The sequence below is a fragment of the Nymphaea colorata genome, chromosome 10 (assembly GCF_008831285.2).
Source record: "Nymphaea colorata isolate Beijing-Zhang1983 chromosome 10, ASM883128v2, whole genome shotgun sequence".
In the NCBI taxonomy this organism is placed as follows: domain Eukaryota; kingdom Viridiplantae; phylum Streptophyta; class Magnoliopsida; order Nymphaeales; family Nymphaeaceae; genus Nymphaea; species Nymphaea colorata.
Window position 1 is genome coordinate 23,497,602 of NC_045147.1, and position 18,502 is coordinate 23,516,103.

The 18,502-nt window shown below is 37.2% G+C and overlaps 1 protein-coding gene across 2 annotated transcripts; it reads right to left on the minus strand.

Moving 5' to 3' along the window:
• Positions 1-593: 593 nt before the first annotated feature.
• LOC116262451 (sucrose nonfermenting 4-like protein) lies at positions 594-17,550 on the minus strand. 2 transcript variants are annotated; one of them, XM_031641852.2, is made up of 15 exons: positions 17,344-17,550; positions 16,712-17,097; positions 16,493-16,630; positions 14,555-14,642; positions 13,915-14,091; positions 13,337-13,471; positions 13,172-13,231; positions 6,225-6,314; positions 3,993-4,109; positions 2,943-3,087; positions 2,688-2,861; positions 2,100-2,163; positions 1,886-1,955; positions 1,116-1,233; positions 594-1,032 (listed from the first exon to the last, which is right to left on the minus strand). In XM_031641852.2, exons 3-15 carry the CDS (start codon positions 16,618-16,620, stop codon positions 941-943), a joined length of 1,458 nt encoding a protein of 485 aa, XP_031497712.1. In that variant the 5' UTR covers positions 16,621-16,630; positions 16,712-17,097; positions 17,344-17,550; the 3' UTR covers positions 594-940. The 2 variants fall into 2 exon arrangements, with proteins under 2 accessions (XP_031497712.1, XP_031497711.1); XM_031641851.2 differs by having other exon boundaries at positions 17,319-17,550.
• Between the last annotated feature and the right edge of the window lie 952 nt (positions 17,551-18,502).

Consider the following 18,502-nt stretch of genomic DNA (forward strand, 5'->3'; position numbering starts at 1 on the left):
AACCATATCCAGTTGACTTGTTACTGGGAGATTTTGCATAGCCATTAATACCAAGAGTCTTGGTGCACCCGGCTCTCAAGAGTAACCCGGTTATACTTGATCTGCATTGCTCATGAAAACCACGTAAACCCACGAACTCAACAAAACAATTGGGAGAGAAAAAAAAAATGATCTCTCAGCGTGTGGCATTTGGAGAAGGGATCAACTTCATGTACCACCGCCCAAGCGCTGATCAAACTCACGCAGGGAACTAAATAACAGACAGCAAGACGACCCAAAACAATGACAGCAAGAAGCAACGGTTGATTATTTTAAGAAAAATTGAACGGAATTCTAATCTAGCTGCTTGACTAAGAAGTGGTAGTGGTCATACCAAATGGTTTCTGGGTATAGCTTTAAAATGGAAGCATTTAGGTTCAGCAGTTCTTGACAATCCAATCCACCCACACTGATGCAATGAGACGGATTATACAGTAGCACAAAGAGTATGGCAGAACCGACGCAACGGCATTCTCACCGTTGCGCTTCTCCCACTGACCTAAGACCTTTCTGCTGCATATGTCATCAAGAATTAAGTGGAACAAACAAGGAAATACAAGGGAATTTTTCTTAATTTCATCGGGACATGATTGAAGTACAACGATGGTTACAGGATCATAAGAAATGAACGCGGTTAGCATGACAATGCACCGACAATTAAAAAAAGGCAAATATCAAATCCCTCATCTCTAGACCTCAAGCTGCGAACCTGCATCCCAATAAAACAGGTTCCCAAAGCAAGGGCCACCCAATCAAAGGCAACATCGACATCCACATTCAGCGATGAACATGTTAAGCCCCCCCAACAACACTAACAGTGGAGAAAAACAATGGATTCTGCTTTCTTCAATTGCAGGGGCACCAGTAATGCCTTGTAATCAATAGGTGGGAAGAACGCAAGCTAGCCGAGCAAGAAGTTGAACACATCGCTCAGAGAAACGATGCCTTCAATTCTCTTGCTGCCAGCCTCCACAATGACAATTCGGCGTACACCTAAGACAAATTGAGATAAGGTAACTCTATAATCTGATAAATTTACCCAAAAGGAAACATCACCGTCAACTACCAATCATCACCTGGATTTGCCAACCGCTCCATGACTTTCTGAAGGGTGTCTGTCCGCAGACACATCTGACATCTCTGCCCATTAAAGAAACCACAAGGCGAATTCATATCTTGTCCTAACTGCAGTGCCTGGAAAATTCCACAAAAATTAGCCGATCTTTTCAAAATAGGCAAACAAAAAATGACTTGCAACCGATTTATGCTTTCAAACAAGCCCAACCATAAGTAAAGCTATGTTTTCCCATTCCCACTGTTGCAGGTGTGAGAATGGGAGACGAGAAGGCACTTCTTCAATGATAAGGTGGTTACTGAAAATTAACATTAAATGACACGTGTATCCTCTAGCCCTTTGTCTATGTATGTATGTGTTCATGTGTATATATACCATAATCCCCGATATGATATCATGAAAGCACTGCATGAACAGCACAATCCAGTCTCAGCGTCTCCAGTTAAAACAGCATTTTGCTGTTTACATTGTATGCAACAGATGGGACAAAATGTAGCTTATTAAAAAACAAAATGTCTTCCACATAAAAGCATTGAAAATTCACAAAATAAAATTTAGACAAATGAACATGACCAAAATAAATATTTAGCAATCACCATGCAGGCAAGCATGTAAGGAAAAAAAAAACTCATGGACAATAGCAGGTTGATGAATCTGAAGACTTGAATGTACGAAACTTGATTGTCTGATGAAAGTGCAATTAAAAGTAGATATACCATTCACCAAGTAAAGAAGGATCAATAAATGAAATCATTAATAAATAGCTGTTACCTGGTGAACAGTTGTTTCATCAAGGTGAATCTGCGCATAAGCTTTATCTTTTGCCAAGGCTGTGATATCACTGTGCACAAAAAAGACTAACAGTTTCTGTTGATGTGAAAAAGAACACACACACACACACACACACAATAGTCATTTGAAGCTTCCTACACAAATGTCGTAAAATTTGAATATGAAATTTCACAAATACTGAAGAACAGCTTACCTTCTAGAATATATGTCAACAAGAGAATTGTTATCATCAACTATTGGTATGGAACTAACTTCAGCTGAAAACACATAAAAATCATGAAGATCAGTTTCAGAATTCTTCAAAATCAGATAACCGACGGCGAGCTAGATAAAGCTTCTAAGAACAGAAAACCGACAAACCACCTACATATTATTAGTAACAAACACACACACAGAGACCAATCTAGATACAAGTAGCGTTCATGAGGCTATATAGGCATGCATAGCATGTCGTACGCATCATAGCAAGAGTTACAGGCTACAGTTGCTGCTTTTCTAGGCATCACAAGCTGGCTATGGGAAAGAGTAAAGGTTTCCCTCTTTCACAACTAGGACACCTGGCTGGCCTGTCATCCTTCTGCCTCTCACCTCACAATTCATACAAGATCCATCTGAATACATATCGTTATCTACATTTAGAAAGCTATGTGCATTGGAAAAATTTTTGTATAGTTTGTTTAAGAGTTTTTATTGATCAAAAAAACAATCTGCTTCAATTCATATGCCTTAAGTTTCGGCAGGTCCATACATAAGATAAAAATAACACTTGGACAGAACCCACCTTGGAGTAACAAAGAGAGCGCAGAACCTAGTGATGCATTTGATTTCAGAGTAGCCAAATGGTGTCCACTTGAACCGCCAACTGTTGGAGCCCATGTACCCAAATTCATGGTGAAGATGGGCTGTTGTAATATTGGCAGGGAACTGGATGAGTGTCTAAAGTGTCGGCAAATACCTGAAATTTTTTTGACTGGTGTAAATGCCCGACTATAACCATAAAAGTGCATACATCATCATCCAAAAAGAAAAGGTTTACATTTCAGAATTCCTGAAAGGGAAGCAAGATGCAGCAACTGTGGAAAACAGCCATCTGGCAAAGAAGTATGGATTATAGGAACTGTAGCTACTTTGTTCTGCAAAATCTTTAAAGCAACATCCTTCAAAGAATCATAAGGACTCGCCTGCACATGTTCAACCACTGCTTAGAGGGAGCTGCACAGCATAAACCAGAACATCCTACAAATAAGAGAAAAGTGCAATAAACAGCATTCTGTGGTTGAGCTACTGTCCTCAGGGTACATTTGCTTTGGTCAGTGATTGACTTCTTTAGCAGGTTCATGACTTTATGTCATCATTCATTATCACAAAAAGAAGAAAAGTCACAGGCTAAACCCACGCAGCCCACCCCTTCCCCCCCCCCCCCCCCCCAAAAAAAAAAAAATCCCAAACAAGAGTACAGCCTGCAATATTTTGATACACTCCTTAAGAAAGCAATCACCCTTTAAACCTGTTCCCTTAAATCACAGGAACAAGCATGAACCTTTCACCAAAAAACACAACCATGATCTTTGAGCAAATAATTTCCAACATGTGGTGCAGTAGCATACTCCCCAAACCATAACGTCTTTCACTACAATACAACATCCATTTATAACCCAGAACTGCAAGAACTAAGAAGGACAACAGAAGAGCAAATCACTCTATCATAGGGCTTGTAGCTTCTAACTTTATGAGTTTATGTTGCCTATTAACAATTTCACAAAGTAATACGCTAAGATTTCACCATGCAGTCTATAAGACATGCACCAATATCCACATTGTAGAAAACATAGTTTATAAGGTACATAATCAGAAACAAGTGAACCATGGTAAACTAACGATCTCGTGTAACTAAATCAGAAAAGGATGAGTTGTTCATTTCTAAGAGAATATCATCAACAATATAACCACGGATATGCAGCCTATGAAAGGACGTCCTCAAAAAGGGTTGCTCATCCACTTGAAATGAATATGACGCGACTCCTCATGCATACAAACTAAGGCACCATAAAATTTGAAAAAATAAGCACAACGTAGAAACCCTCACATGAACAAGTGGTCTCCCAGCAGTTTTCCTGTGGAGGTGCAATTTCTCCTCCTTCCAAGCAGATATTGTGTGTGTCTCAAGCTCTTCTTCTGTCAGTATCGACCCATTGTTTCCAAGCTGCACCAAGAAAATTATTAGCATGGATCTAAAAGTCCAATTAATGGTCTCCAGACGCAGCAGTAGCACAGCATCATTTGAGACACATCGTTACATTCATTAACTTACAATGCATATGCACATTTCCCCCTTCATTGGTTATTTTCAGACTTCAGGTACATTGGCCTGTATCAGCCAATAGATATCAAATCGGCCCCTCAATGAAAGAGGCCACCTAAGCTGGATCCTGGTTATCTTTTAACTGCTTAATTTTCTTCAACTATGCAATTCTAAAATATGAACATTCAAATTGATCCAACAAAAGCATCACAGGATACACTGCATCTTTTACAGATAGATTTGCCCATCAAACTGACATGTGATACATCAATGGAAAATGGGGTCGAAAGAACACTTCGAGAGAAGATCACACACTCCTGAGACTATAGAACATAGGACGCACGACAGAGCGACGGGATAGACAGAAAGTCTATTTCTTTTGATCTGAACATGGATGGTGATCCCACGTTTCTGATGGCTTTACCAGAGACAAAAATGGATGAGTGACTTCAGAAGAAGATTGTCATTCTCCTCTGGACTTCTGACTAAAAAAGAACATCTAAGGAAAACCAAAAGTGGATTTCTTCTTGGCCCCGTTGACCATTCTACTCTTTAGAAAGAAAGTCCGCGAGCCTTTCTTTGAAAGAGCTTTTCTTCACCAAAGATGGCCAATTCGTCTATCTCCTCATAGAACATTGTTACTCAGATAAACATGAAAGGCCAATCGGGACTAGAAATTTTATTCTTAATCATAAATGTGTTGAAATCTACAGGAACATGCATGATCTAGTAGCTACTTGATGCATTTAAAGGTAAAACTTCTTCATGTTTAGAAGTCATCTCACAAATCAGCACACCTAAACACCATTCGTGAAAATCTAGCAAGTTTCTCTTCCTAAATTGATTTGCCTATTGCTCTCAGGAATAAAAAAGCTTTACACACTTCACATTTCCTATGTACTTCATGTAATATATCTCACAAACTATATAATAAATCATCCAATTATGCCGATAGCATAATGGTTTTGTGAAAGTAAAAGCTCAAACTCAGAACCAGCTAGAAAGCGCAAGCAGGCCCTCTTTTACTTTTCATGATGAATAAATAATATTAAAACAAACGAATGGTAGGCAAAGCATTTCAAACCTGCTCCTGACTCACACTAGAGAGGAAACCAGCACTTTCTTCCACATACTATGAGACCTTGGAATACCAGTTTGTGTTTACCAAAACAGCCTATCCTAAAATCTCCAATTAGCCAAGAGTCATAGAGTATGTTATAAAGAAATTACTTAGAATAAGATTTCGTAAAAACAATATGGCATTTCATTTTTAAATTCTAAGCCACAAGAAACTTGAAATTTTGAGATGTGAAATTTTTTGCATTCAACAGTCGACTGTCAAATTTCTTACATCAAACACTGGGAATCAATTTTTTATTTCCTCTTTTAATAAATTCAAAATGAGGTTGTTTGGTTATTTACGTACAATATCTTAACTAGATGGAATATAAAAATAAAAAATAAACAAGTTTTATAACTAAGAAGCTTTCTGTAAAAAATTGACCAGAGGCAGAATCATCACCCACAAAACAACCACCTCAAAGCTATGCTACCAGATTGAACCAGCTCTAATTCTTGGACCGGTTTAAGTTGGTTAAAATGTTTTTGAAACTGTAATTTGATATGTCAATGAACTGCAACTCATCTTGACCAGGGAAATAGATAAGCATGGGCAACAAACAAGAATCCAGATGCCAGCTAATTTTTGGATTTCTACAGTTAAAGCAACTCAGCCGTTTTACCAAATTAACAAATGTAGGTAAGAGTCAAATAAGAACAAGTCGCACACTCAGTTCAAATAACCAGGCCCTTTTCATCAGTGACATATTAAGCAATGAAGAACAAGGCTCCCAGATGATCATACCTAAAAAGCTATACTAGCAAAAGAACTTCATTGTCATGAAGGAGAAAGGCCATAAAAGAGTTTTAAAAAAAAAATCAAGAGAAAAAGTAGGAAAACAATTTAGTAAAAGAGTAGAAAAAGTTAGAGAAAAAATAGGACAATAATTTACTTACTTCTCTTAGAATTAAAATAAAGTCCAATGGACTTAACACCCCAACAAATTTCCCTTGATAGAAATCCCAAAGAGGAGCTACTGGAATTCCCTGTAACATGTATGAAAAAAAATATAATGCTTGGATGAAAGAGAATAAAAGAATAAATATCAACTATTGAACAGAAGAGGTAGAGAAAGAAACTCTGTACAATAAATGACTGCAAGCACCAACATAAATAAACTACCATGATACTATGTGCAGATTAGTATAAAGTATAAACTATTAGGAACATAGCAGTAACTTTTTCTCTTTTTGCTACAAAATATCAGCTTCCAGTTTCCTCTTAGTTCACAGTTTACAGCATAGCCACAAAATATGGTTCTCGGATTCTTAATGGCGAGGTTTTTATTGGGCATTTTCTCGAAAAATTGTTTTTCTCAGGACAATATCGGAAATTTCATTTTAAATTTGAATAAAATCCTAAAAATATATATAAAGATAAAATACATGAGAAACTAATAAGAAGACACAAAAAATAACTAGTGAAATGGTCTCGTAGTGATGATCAATATGACAATAATAATTTAAGTTTAAACTTTTAAAGGAAGCAACGACAACATTTAACCTACTTTGCCCCTTCAAAAGGAGCTTAAAGAAATATAGGCTGATTTTGTATGATTTATAAGTCAAAAAAATTTTGAGTGTATTTTTGTAATAAAGGAAAAATATGAATGAAGCTAAAGAAATTTTATATCATAAGAGAAATGTTTAAAAGGGTCGAAGGGTTGAACCTCTTAAAGTTAAAACCCTCTCTCTCTCTCTTTCTCTCTCTCTCTCTCTCTCTCTCTCCCAAGCCGTGCAACAGCCTCGCCATGGGTAGCCAGTCATGATCTCTTTCAGTCGCTGGTGGCTGGCTGCTAACTCACCACTGCAGGAATCTTCTCACTGGTAACCCTCTTTGTCTCTTTTGTTCCTGGTGGCTCGCTGCTAACTCACCACTGCAGTAATCGTCTCCCTGGGACCCTCTTTCTCTCTTTTGTTGCTGTTGGTTAACTGGGGGGTCGATTGACTGCTGCCGCCATCAAGTGAGGGCATCATAAGGTTCCAGTTCCTCAATTTTTTTTTTAAGATGTACCCATGTTACTGTTAAGAAATATGATTTCTTATTGTTGTTATCTCTTAATTAGGTATTATCTTAGTTAAGAGCTAGTTTAGGATTAGTTAGGAATTAGTTTAGGATTTAGTTTATTTCTTTCTTTTCTCTTTATTTTTTATTTTTTATTTTTTTATTTTTTTATTATTTCTGCCAAACTAGCCGTTGGCAGTTCCAACAGCTCTATTAAGAGCTGTTGGAACTAGCCCAACGGCTAGTTTAGCTCATCTCTTCTTATTCTCTCTTATAAATATCCTTGTAACAGTCTTTGTAAAGTATAAGCTGTGTTTTCCAGCCTTTATATTGTTTATTGAATGAGTATTACTCTTCTTCACTTGGCCTTAGTGCCTTTTTGGTATTATATGTATTCTTTGTGACTGTTATAGTCACTTTTCACATGGTATCAGAGCCATTGGGCTGATTCTCAAAGCTTGTTAAAGGCTGCTGCTGAGATTTTATGTTGCTGGTTTGATTGAAGAGATTCTTTGCTGGAGGATATAATTTCTTGAAGGCCTTTTTGCTGCGGTTGCTCACCAACTGTTTGGTGAAATTTCTAGAAGAGTTTTTTCTTGACTTCCTTGGAGATTATTGTTTCAAGTATTGCTCTCATGGAAGACTCCAAAGTTTCAATTGAAGGAGGAAGCTATTATGCTCCATACAAGCTTGACCGAACCAATTATACACTATGGGCAAAATGTTTGGAAATGCATATCAAAGGAAAATATTTATGGGGCTTCATAAGAGGTACGTCTATCCCTCCCACTCTCAAGTTGACCAAAATAGAAAATGGGATTGAAAAACAACTAGATGGAGTGGAAAGACAAAATGCTATGAATGAATATTACAAAAAATTAGACGATTGGGAAGCTAAAAATTCTAGGATTAAAGAATGGATTTATGGAAGTATTGAACCTAGAATTGCCCAAAATCTTATGTATTATGAAAAGGCTAGTGAAGTTTGGGAATATCTTAAGGGAATGTTCACCCAAAAAGATATGGCCCGAAAGTATCTTTTGATTCAAAAGGCCCAAAGTATCAAGCAAGGAGAGAAAAATGTTAGAGAATTTTTCATGGAAATCTCTAGTGTATGGAATGAGTTAGATCAACTAAGTCCCGAACTAGGGTTGGACTGCAAATGCCATGAGATTAGAAGAAATGAAATAGATGAATTTCGGTTTTTTCAATTCCTTCAAGGGCTACGGCCCGAATTTGAACAAATAAGGTCAGCCCTTCTTTCTTCATCCTCTCCTCCACTCATTCATGAACTTCTTACAAAGCTAAGTGGAGAGGAAACTAGAATGAAATTATCCAAAGAAATGGATAAAGATAGTGTTCTTGTCTCAAAACAAGAAGAAGAAAGAGCCTTAGCCGCCTCTAGACCTGGAAACAACATCAAGTCTTTTAGACCTCCTCACTTTAAGAATCAAATTAGAGGAGAATATAAAGTTATTTGCCACTTTTGTCATGAACCGGGTCACATAAGACCTAGTTGCCCAAAGTTGAACAACAATGAAGGACAATCGCGGAATCTTGGAGGAAATTTTCTCAAAGGAGGAACTTCATATCCACAAGGAGGGCAACACAACCGGGGAATTTCATTTCCTCAAGGTGGACATTACAACATTAGACAATTTGATCAAAGAAAGGCCGCAAATGTCACAAATGAAGGATGTGATCTATCATCTATATCCACAACGTTGAATCAAATCATGACAGCCCTTCAACCCATGATCAAGGAGTCAAATTCCGGAGCACTAGCAACAACGACATCCATCTCCAACACTCCTGGTATGTTTTCTTGGCTTTTAGATTCTGGTGCATCTTTTCATATGACACCAAATATATCATCTTTGACCAAATTTGAAAGAACAAGAAAAGAATCAAATGTTGTTACCGCCGATGGAACTTCTTTAAGTGTTAAAGGGATTGGGAATTTTGAAAAAGAATTTGGAAAACAAAAATTTTTTGTTCCAAAAGTTAGTTATGTTCCTAAACTTAATCTTAACTTACTTTCTGTGTCACAAATCTCAGATCTTGGATTTGATGTTGTTTTCTCATCAAATAAATGTTTGGTGCAGGATCACCAAACCGGGAGATTGATTGGGGAAGGTTTTAGAAAAGGGGACCTTTACTACATGGACAATTTATGCATCCCCAAAGAAAAGTTTTGTCACTATGTTGAAAATGTGGACATCAATGTTTGGCACCAAAGATTAGGTCATCCAAATGTTAGAAAATTGTCTATGATGAACCCTACCAAGAATATTTGTATTGAAAATTTTAAATGTAATGATTGTATACATGGAAAAATGAAATCTTTATCTTTTGGAGAAAGGAACTTCTTCTCTTCTTTGCCTTTTGAGCTTGTTCATTCCGATGTATGGGGACCCTCTCCTATCATGTCAAAAGGAGGGCTATCATATTATGTGATCTTTGTTGATGACTTCACTAGGTATTGTTGGATATATTTCCTAAAATATAAATCCGAAGTTTTTGAGATATTCAAAAATTTTCACATGTTAGTACAAACACAATTCAATGCTAAATTAAAAATTTTAAGGACTGATTCCGGAGGTGAATACATTTCAAATGAGTTCGAAAGATATTTGAAAAACTATGGGATAGTCCACCAAAAATCTTGTCCAAGAACACCTCAACAAAATGGACTTTCAGAAAGAAAACATAGGCACATAATTGAAACAACAAGAACCCTTCTTATTTCCAAAAATGTGCCTAAAAACTTTTGGGCTGAAACCGCACTTGCCTCTGTTTATCTTATAAACAGAATGCCTTCAAAAGTTTTACATAATACCACTCCGTTTGAAAAATTATTCAAGTATGAACCCGATTTCAATAGACTTCGTATTTTTGGATGCAAATGTTTTGTTCTTAATGACAAGGCTGATAAGCTAAGTTCAAAAGTTATTGAATGTGCTTTTATTGGTTATTCTGAAACCCAAAAAGGCTACAAATGTTATGACTCAATTAAAGACAAGATCATTGTCTCAAGGAATGTAAGGTTTTGTGAAGATGAAAGTGGTTTTAAAAATTGTGGGGAGTCACAACACAATAATGATTATTCCTTTTTATTTAAGTTCCTTTCTCAATGTGATGATGAAATGCATGATGGTGATGATAGCAACACTGGTGGTAATGATAGTAGAATGGCCAAGGATATAATCACTTATCATAGAAGAAACCGGCAACAAGAAGTTGGTGAAGAAGAACATCATGAGACCATTGATCTCCAACCAACTCAAAGTGGAGAAAACCTTAGGAGATCCACTAGAAATGTAAGACAACCCAATAGGTTTGTGTCTTATGAAACTTTTATTCCATCTCATAGAGCTAGAATTAATGCCATTCACTCTCACTTTGAACCTTCTACTTTTAATGAAGCATCCAAATATATTGAGTGGAAGAATGCCATGTTAGAAGAATTGGATGCCTTGAGAAAAGCCCAAACTTGGGAAATACAAGATTTACCTATAGGGAAAAAGACTATTGGATGCAAGTGGGTATACAAGGTGAAAACTAAAAGTGATGGATCCCTAGAAAGGTATAAAGCAAGGCTTGTTGCCAAAGGTTACACTCAAGAATATGGTATTGACTATGAGGAAACATTTGCCCCTGTAGCTAGAATGACTACTGTTAGGACCCTTATTGCTTTAGCATCTGTTAAAAACTGGAATATCTATCAAATGGATGTTAAAAATGCCTTTTTAAATGGGGATCTTATGGAAGAGGTTTATATGGAAGTACCACCAGGGTTGTCTGTTCCTCAAAGGAAAGTTCTTAGACTTAAGAAGGCTCTTTATGGCCTCAAACAAGCTCCTAAAGCTTGGTTTGACCGTTTTAATTCTGTTATTTCTGATTATGGGTTTCATTCTTGCTTAACTGACACTGCCTTGTTTGTTAAGTATACTACTGCAGGTATCATAATTCTTCTACTGTATGTTGATGATATGATCATTACAGGTAGTGATAAGAAAGGTATTAAAGAATGTAAGAAATTACTACAAGAAACTTTTGAAATGAAAGATTTAGGTTTTCTAACGTACTTCTTGGGTATTGAGGTTGCATACTCTACTAGAGGATATTTTTTGTCACAAACTAAGTTTGCTGCAGAGATCATTGCTAAATCAGGCATAACAGATGATAAGGTCACAGAAACTCCTGAAGCAGTAGGAAGCAAGATGAAGATTGATGATGGAGTTCCACTTGCCAATCCCACTCCTTACCGACAACTTGTGGGATCCTTGATGTACCTTAGCATCACTCGGCCTGACATTGCTCATGCAGTTCATACTGTGAGTCAATTTCAACATGCTCCATCAACCGTTCATATGGGAGCTGTTCTTCGTATCATCAGATATATTAAGGGAACAATAAACAAGGGAGTATTTATGTCTTCCTCTTCCTCCTTGAACTTGATTGCTTATACTGATGCTGATTGGGGAGGAGATCCTAATGATAGACACTCAACTACTGGATTTTGTGTTTTTCTAGGAGAATCACTCATCTCATGGAAATGCAAAAAGCAACAGAAAGTCTCACTATCCTCTACTGAAGCTGAATATCGAGCCATGGCTTCTACAACTATGGAAATTGTCTGGCTTCGCCAAATGCTCCTTGATATGGGAATAAAGATAGAAGAACCCACTGATTTATGCTGCGACAACAAGAGTTCTATCTACATTGCCAAGAATCAAACATTCCATGAACGAACAAAGCATATAGAAATGGACTGTCACTATGTTCGTGAAGAATTTTTGAAGAAGACTATCAAACTTCCATATGTCTCCTCCGAGTTCCAGCTGGCTGATTTCTTCACAAAGCCTCTATGTTCTCCCAGATTCAACTTTCTTTTAGATAAACTTTCGGTGATAGCACCGTAAGTTTAAGGGGGGGTGTTAAGAAATATGATTTCTTATTGTTGTTATCTCTTAATTAGGTATTATCTTAGTTAAGAGCTAGTTTAGGATTAGTTAGGAATTAGTTTAGGATTTAGTTTATTTCTTTCTTTTCTCTTTATTTTTTATTTTTTATTTTTTTATTTTTTTATTATTTCTGCCAAACTAGCCGTTGGCAGTTCCAACAGCTCTATTAAGAGCTGTTGGAACTAGCCCAACGGCTAGTTTAGCTCATCTCTTCTTATTCTCTCTTATAAATATCCTTGTAACAGTCTTTGTAAAGTATAAGCTGTGTTTTACAGCCTTTATATTGTTTATTGAATGAGTATTACTCTTCTTCACTTGGCCTTAGTGCCTTTTTGGTATTATATGTATTCTTTGTGACTGTTATAGTCACTTTTCACAGTTACATAGAAAGGCACCAAAAAATGCGATAGCAACACATTAAATCTGTTTTCACTTTCATTTTCCAAAAAAATATCTGTGGCTATGGCTTACAGAAATCATTCTTAATTACTTCTGCTTTCTTTTGATCAACCTGAAGCAAGACAGGAATTTTTCCATCAAATTTCATAGCTTAATTTTCTACAGTGAGCAAAAGCAGCAAACTTTCGATTGTCTCCATAATGTGGTTATTGGATAATATCTAGATACACTAACTCTAGTGAGTTGTACTTCCTTCACTGGTTTCCTTTTTCTCCCTCTTCTTTTTCAGCCTAACAAAAGCCACCAAGTTTTCCTAACTATTCAAAAAGGCTTCTGCAGCTCAGGTTACAAGAAAGCCAATCAATGTTCCGCAAAACCCTATCCAAAGCCCCTATTTGCTCCATCATAGTACAAAGAAAAAAAAAATTGAAGAGATTCCCAAGAAGTAACAAGAATGAGATAGGGTCATGCACCTGTTCATAAAGGATATGAAATGCTTGCTTCACAGGCAGGTTGACATCTAAAGCAATCACCTAACAGGTCTTCATTGAATCAGAAACAGAATGGAAACTAGTGATAAAAAGGAATATAAGGTAACCAGAGATGATGAACCAAAAGGTTGGGTGAAGCATGCAAACCTTGCCTGACTCAGGCAATAATTCATATGCAGTATGGATGGACAAGAATTCAGATATGCAATTGCGTGACACTTTTATATCAGCCTCGGACATTCCAGTCATTGGCTCCTGCAGAGAGCCATCTGATAATGTGACCTGCTCGGCATCACACGAAAGCACCAAGCAGAAAATTAAAACAGCTGATTCCAGTAAAGTTGAAAGTCTACTGCCAACGTATATATCTTTCATAAGGAAGAGTTATTGGAAACCAAGATAGTTTTATACACTTCAGAAGAATTCTGTCACAAAATCAATTCAAATAGTCAACTGGAGAAATAGCAACAATTGCAAGTCATGAAAAGAAAATAAGTGAAATGAAAACATTTTTTGAAAAAAATGTGGAAAAAAATCAATCCAGCCAATGGTATGAGTTATGACTTTATATGTACCAATGTCAATAATGCACTCGGCAACATGCATCCATTACATGTGAAATTTTCCCAACAGACCTTAAACATAAGGGAGTGAGCAAAGATAGCACGGACATGGTGAAACGAAACATAATCTATCAAATAAAGAGAAAAGGGGGAATTTCTTACCACACGATCAAAAGTTTCATTGTCCACATCCATGTTCATTCTAGAAACAGGTGTGAATAATGCAGAACCTGGATCTGGTTCCCTGGCAATCATGATAGTGTTTACTATTCCATAATCCCCAGTAACGTATGGTTGATGTTCATCGTGGCGCCACTCTCCATCAACAATAAATTTATACTGCAATCAAAAACAGAAAAATGCAAGCCAATCAAGGATATAGATATCACATATACCGAAACTAAGAAACCATAGAAGTACAGGAAAATCAAAAAACAACTACTAAAATCATCTAAGGATGTAGCAACTACCTAATGTGGACAAGGGCAATGGGGTGAAAACAAGAGATAGCCGCTAAAATTACTCATGGTACCATTGGACCGCAGAAAGCAACGGGAGGAAATAATGTTGGGCACTCGCGCCACAAAATTCACTACGTGAATTCTTCAGAGGGAATAACAGAAGTTTCAAATTTATTTATGCGAACAAAACTGCACTGGCTTCATAAAGCACTCAAAGTGGCCAGAGAAAGAACTCTATCATCATATAACATATATACTTAAGTTCTAGAACCCTCAATGCGTGCAACTACTTCTTACCAACACATGACATAATTTTGCACATCCAAGAACAGAATACTAACCTGATGATACCCAGGAATGATCCTGCAGATAACCTGAAACACGGTAGGACATCCCTCCATTGGGGACATTGGTATGCGCTCAGACCACCTATAAGAACGAAAAAGAAATGGTAAACAAGTTAGTGAAAATGGGATAACCCTCGTTAACACCTTGCAGTTTCCATGCAATAAGGACTTACAAGAATGTCTAAACTATTTCAAATTTATTAGCCCAACAATTAGAACCCAACAAAGAAAGCAAGGATAATCTCAACAGAGTAACTAAGCTAAATAGTTCATAATTCAAAACAATTGCTTAAAAAACACAGAGTGGTTGTGCTGCTTAACATAGGTTGGACGTCGGAGCAACCAAAAATATAAGCATGAGAACGACAATGAACAATCAACATGGATGGAAGGTGGATCAGATTTAGTAGGGGATCGTACAACTTTTGGTCATTCCAAATCCAATCCATAGAAAGGTACCCGTTACATGGACATAGCAAGAAGAGAAATCTATATATGTGCTTATCTATTTACACTTTACAGTTGTAAGTATTGCATCACCTGAAACAAATGTAGTGGCTAGAATGGACACAACGCATCGGACACAACAGGTTTTGGTCCTTTGGAACATTAGACAACTGGACATGGTTTATCTATATGATTATATTCATACATAAATATATATGCGAATGTGTTGGCTTGTACATCAAAATAGAAACGGTTCTTTTCTTTTTATTTGTGTTTAAACTCAACAAGGTCTCAATAATGGGTAATGTTCTCCAGGAAAAAAACCAAATAAGATAGGCTCCACATGTGACGGACATGAAATATCCAGCACTGAACACTCGGTAACTTAAGTGTCACATGAAAGAGTGTTTCCTTTGGATAATTCACCGTTAAAAAATACATCAAATGCTCATAACATACCAAGAAGCGTTGAAAAGGATAGAGCAAAGTTAATCGATTATGTCAAATTTTACAACTCAATGAACAATGTCTTCTTCACCAAGCCAAAATGCCATTCTAATAAAACAAAACCATGTCAATTGTCAAATTGAGTGATAGTAAGGTCGTCAACTTAGTTTGCTGAAAATAGGAACATCATTCATACATTTTTGGGCATTCTGACTGCACTGTATGATTTTGGCAAAGACAATCAAAAGAGGTAGGACTAACACCAAACTGAAAAATGGAGTGCAAATCTGATTCCCCATAATATGAATGTAAATACAAGTCAGTGTGAGAATGTATGTGTAGCACAACTAACTTCGGTGGAGAAACCTTTTCTTGGTTTGCACAAGTGTGACATCCAACAAGAAGGAAAAAAATTAGCTACGAGACCATGTTCAATGGGATTTATTTATAATATCAATGTTTTTAAAATTAACTCCATCACCATCAGTGTTGACGACATAAATCCAAGCCATTTTTAAATCATCTCCATCTTATTGTGAAATATTTGTGTTTGTTCTCTCAAAAGTTGAACCACGTGATACATCAGAATTGATTATGTTGTTATGAGAAATAAAACACTGTGAACACATCCTTTTAAAGTTAGATTTTACGTTTCACAGATAAATCCATGCAACAAGAATATGTACCACTGTACGGCTGCTACACGGATTCTCCAATTTCATCTCCCCCCTAGGGAAAGCATATTTTAAATTCCAGCGAAACTGCTTAATCTCCATACCCGAGACAGCATCGGCATGATATAATTGTAAGATATCCACTAAGTAAATGCATGTCAATATACATGGACAATGTACGTTTGCAGAGTGTAATACTTGGAAAAAGTATGAACGGGCAGATGTATCCAAGGTCGCAGACGGAGACACTTATATTTCGCATGGACGTGTACCATGTCATATGTAAAAGAAAAATGGAAAAACAATAACCAAAAGAGAGAGAGGGGTGGGGGGAAGGGGAGAAGAAAACATTAAGAGGTCGCACCTTGTGAAAGAGCCACATAGATAGACACGCCGGCCACCATACGGCCACACAAATCTCATGGAAACCGATGACATTGCTGCCACTCCACAGGTTTCTAGCATTGAATCCGTCGTCCCGGAGAAGAACATCTGTTCCGGCCTGAGAAAAAATTGCACGTGTGAACAATAACTAGAAAATGACGAGTCATTGACCAGGACAAGGACTCGAAGCTCAGGATACCGCTCTGGGTAGAACCAGCAAGATCCAAATCACCAACACCCTGAACAGCCCATCACTCTACTAGTGTAGCCCCACCACCCGCAGAAGGAGCAACAATTTGCGTTGTTTCCGTCGACAGGGATCCTCCACACTATGGTAGAGGACCCCTCAATGGTTCCCCATTCCCTCCAAACCTTCCAAGCGCTAGCAGAAAAAAGTGCGGGGATCGAACCCCTACTTCACGTCATCCACCGCGTCCGAATCTCGAATCCAAGCCCTACAATCCCTAAAGAACCTTCTCGAAGAAAATCCACAAACTCGTCAATAGCACGCCTCGAAAACGAGCTCCCCAGTAACAGAATCCTGGATTTCTCGCATGGCGAATTCAACAATGAAACCAAACCCCCCTGCAACAGCACCAAACCCGTAAAAAATCGATAAAACGCAAACTCAATAATTAACCAAATCAATAAAGACAATCAATCCATTCATCGCCCTGAAAGTGCTCATGACCACTCCGATTCTGACCCTAGAGAGAGCCCTAACTTTCCAATACGAGGAAACGAAAATGACACGTAAACACAGTAGATTAAGTATAAGAAGACAAAATAATTAAAGGAAATCTCACTGGATTTTCTCCGCCTAATGTTCACCTCGAGAGATCTCTTCGTTGTCGCGAAACCCTCGCACCTCAGAGAGAGAGAGAGAGAGAGAAACAGAGAGACAGGGAGGGGGAGAGAGCAACGGAAAATAAGAAAAAAATTAGACCAACAGGAAGGAAAATGATTTTATTATCTAATTACCGGTGACAAAAAAAATCGGAAATACGTTAAAGCTTGAGATGAGCGTGGTCGTTAATGTCGCATCGAGCATCGGACTTGAACTTGTGGGTGGGTTTGCTTGCTAGAAGCCTAGAATGGGATTAAGTTGCGCATTTTAGTTAGGGAAACTAATCTGAGAAACTTTATCGCTTGCCTAATAGTGTAAAACTCTATATATCTATTTTTCTGCTCAAAAGTTCGTAAAAATGTGTAGATAAGAATGGCTGCTTACCAGCAATCGAAGTGCCGAATCCCCTCGGAGTTGATTGGGCAACTTCTTTACTCCAAAGGCCGTTAACATGTGCTGATAAGAAGGCCTGCTTATCAGCAGTTAGCCTATTCAGGAGTGTCAGATCCCTTTGAAGTTGATTGAGATTTAAGTTACCAATATTATGTTGGACAAGCATTGTGGATCGCTCAAGGTTATGCCATGTGTTGGCTAGAGTAAATGGTTGGCATTTATGTTACTTGAACCAACAACTAAAACGAATATCGTTAACTGGTTTTAAACAGCGAGGTTTTTTTAGGTACTTTCCAACAAAACTGAAAGTATTACGAAAATCTTTAAGAAAATTTGTCAATTTTTAGAAAATAAAAAAAATAGCAAATTTTTGGAAAATAATAAACTATAAAAATTAAGAAAACTAATACGAAAGCATTAAAAACGACCTGACAAAATGATAAAAATGATGTTTTAGAAATGATACCAATGAAGACAAATAATTTAACTTAAGTTTAAACTTTAAAATAAAATAAATGTAAAAATCACGAGAAAGCACACGATAAAAATGGGGAAAAATTCATGTTGAAGTTTACAAAATGGGAAAAAGACGGGGATTTGTTCGGTTTTATTGGTTTAAACGTTTTATCGGGCCTTTTTCAAAGAAGACGGATTTTCTGTGGCTAAATAATAAGTACCAGCCGTAGGCTTCAGCCCCTCTTGCGACCAGTGTTTTGCATAACATGCATTGAAGATTGCTCCATATGCTTA

Coding starts and splice junctions, on each gene's coding strand:
- LOC116262451 (XM_031641852.2), bottom strand. CDS start 16,620: ATGTTCTTCTCCGGGACGACGGATTCAATGCTAGAAACCTGTGGAGTG. Junction 13,232..13,336: donor TATTGCCTGAGTCAGGCAAG/GTTTGCATGCTT, acceptor AAGACCTGTTAG/GTGATTGCTTTAGATGTCAA. Junction 1,033..1,115: donor GGAGCGGTTGGCAAATCCAG/GTGATGATTGGT, acceptor AATTTGTCTTAG/GTGTACGCCGAATTGTCATT.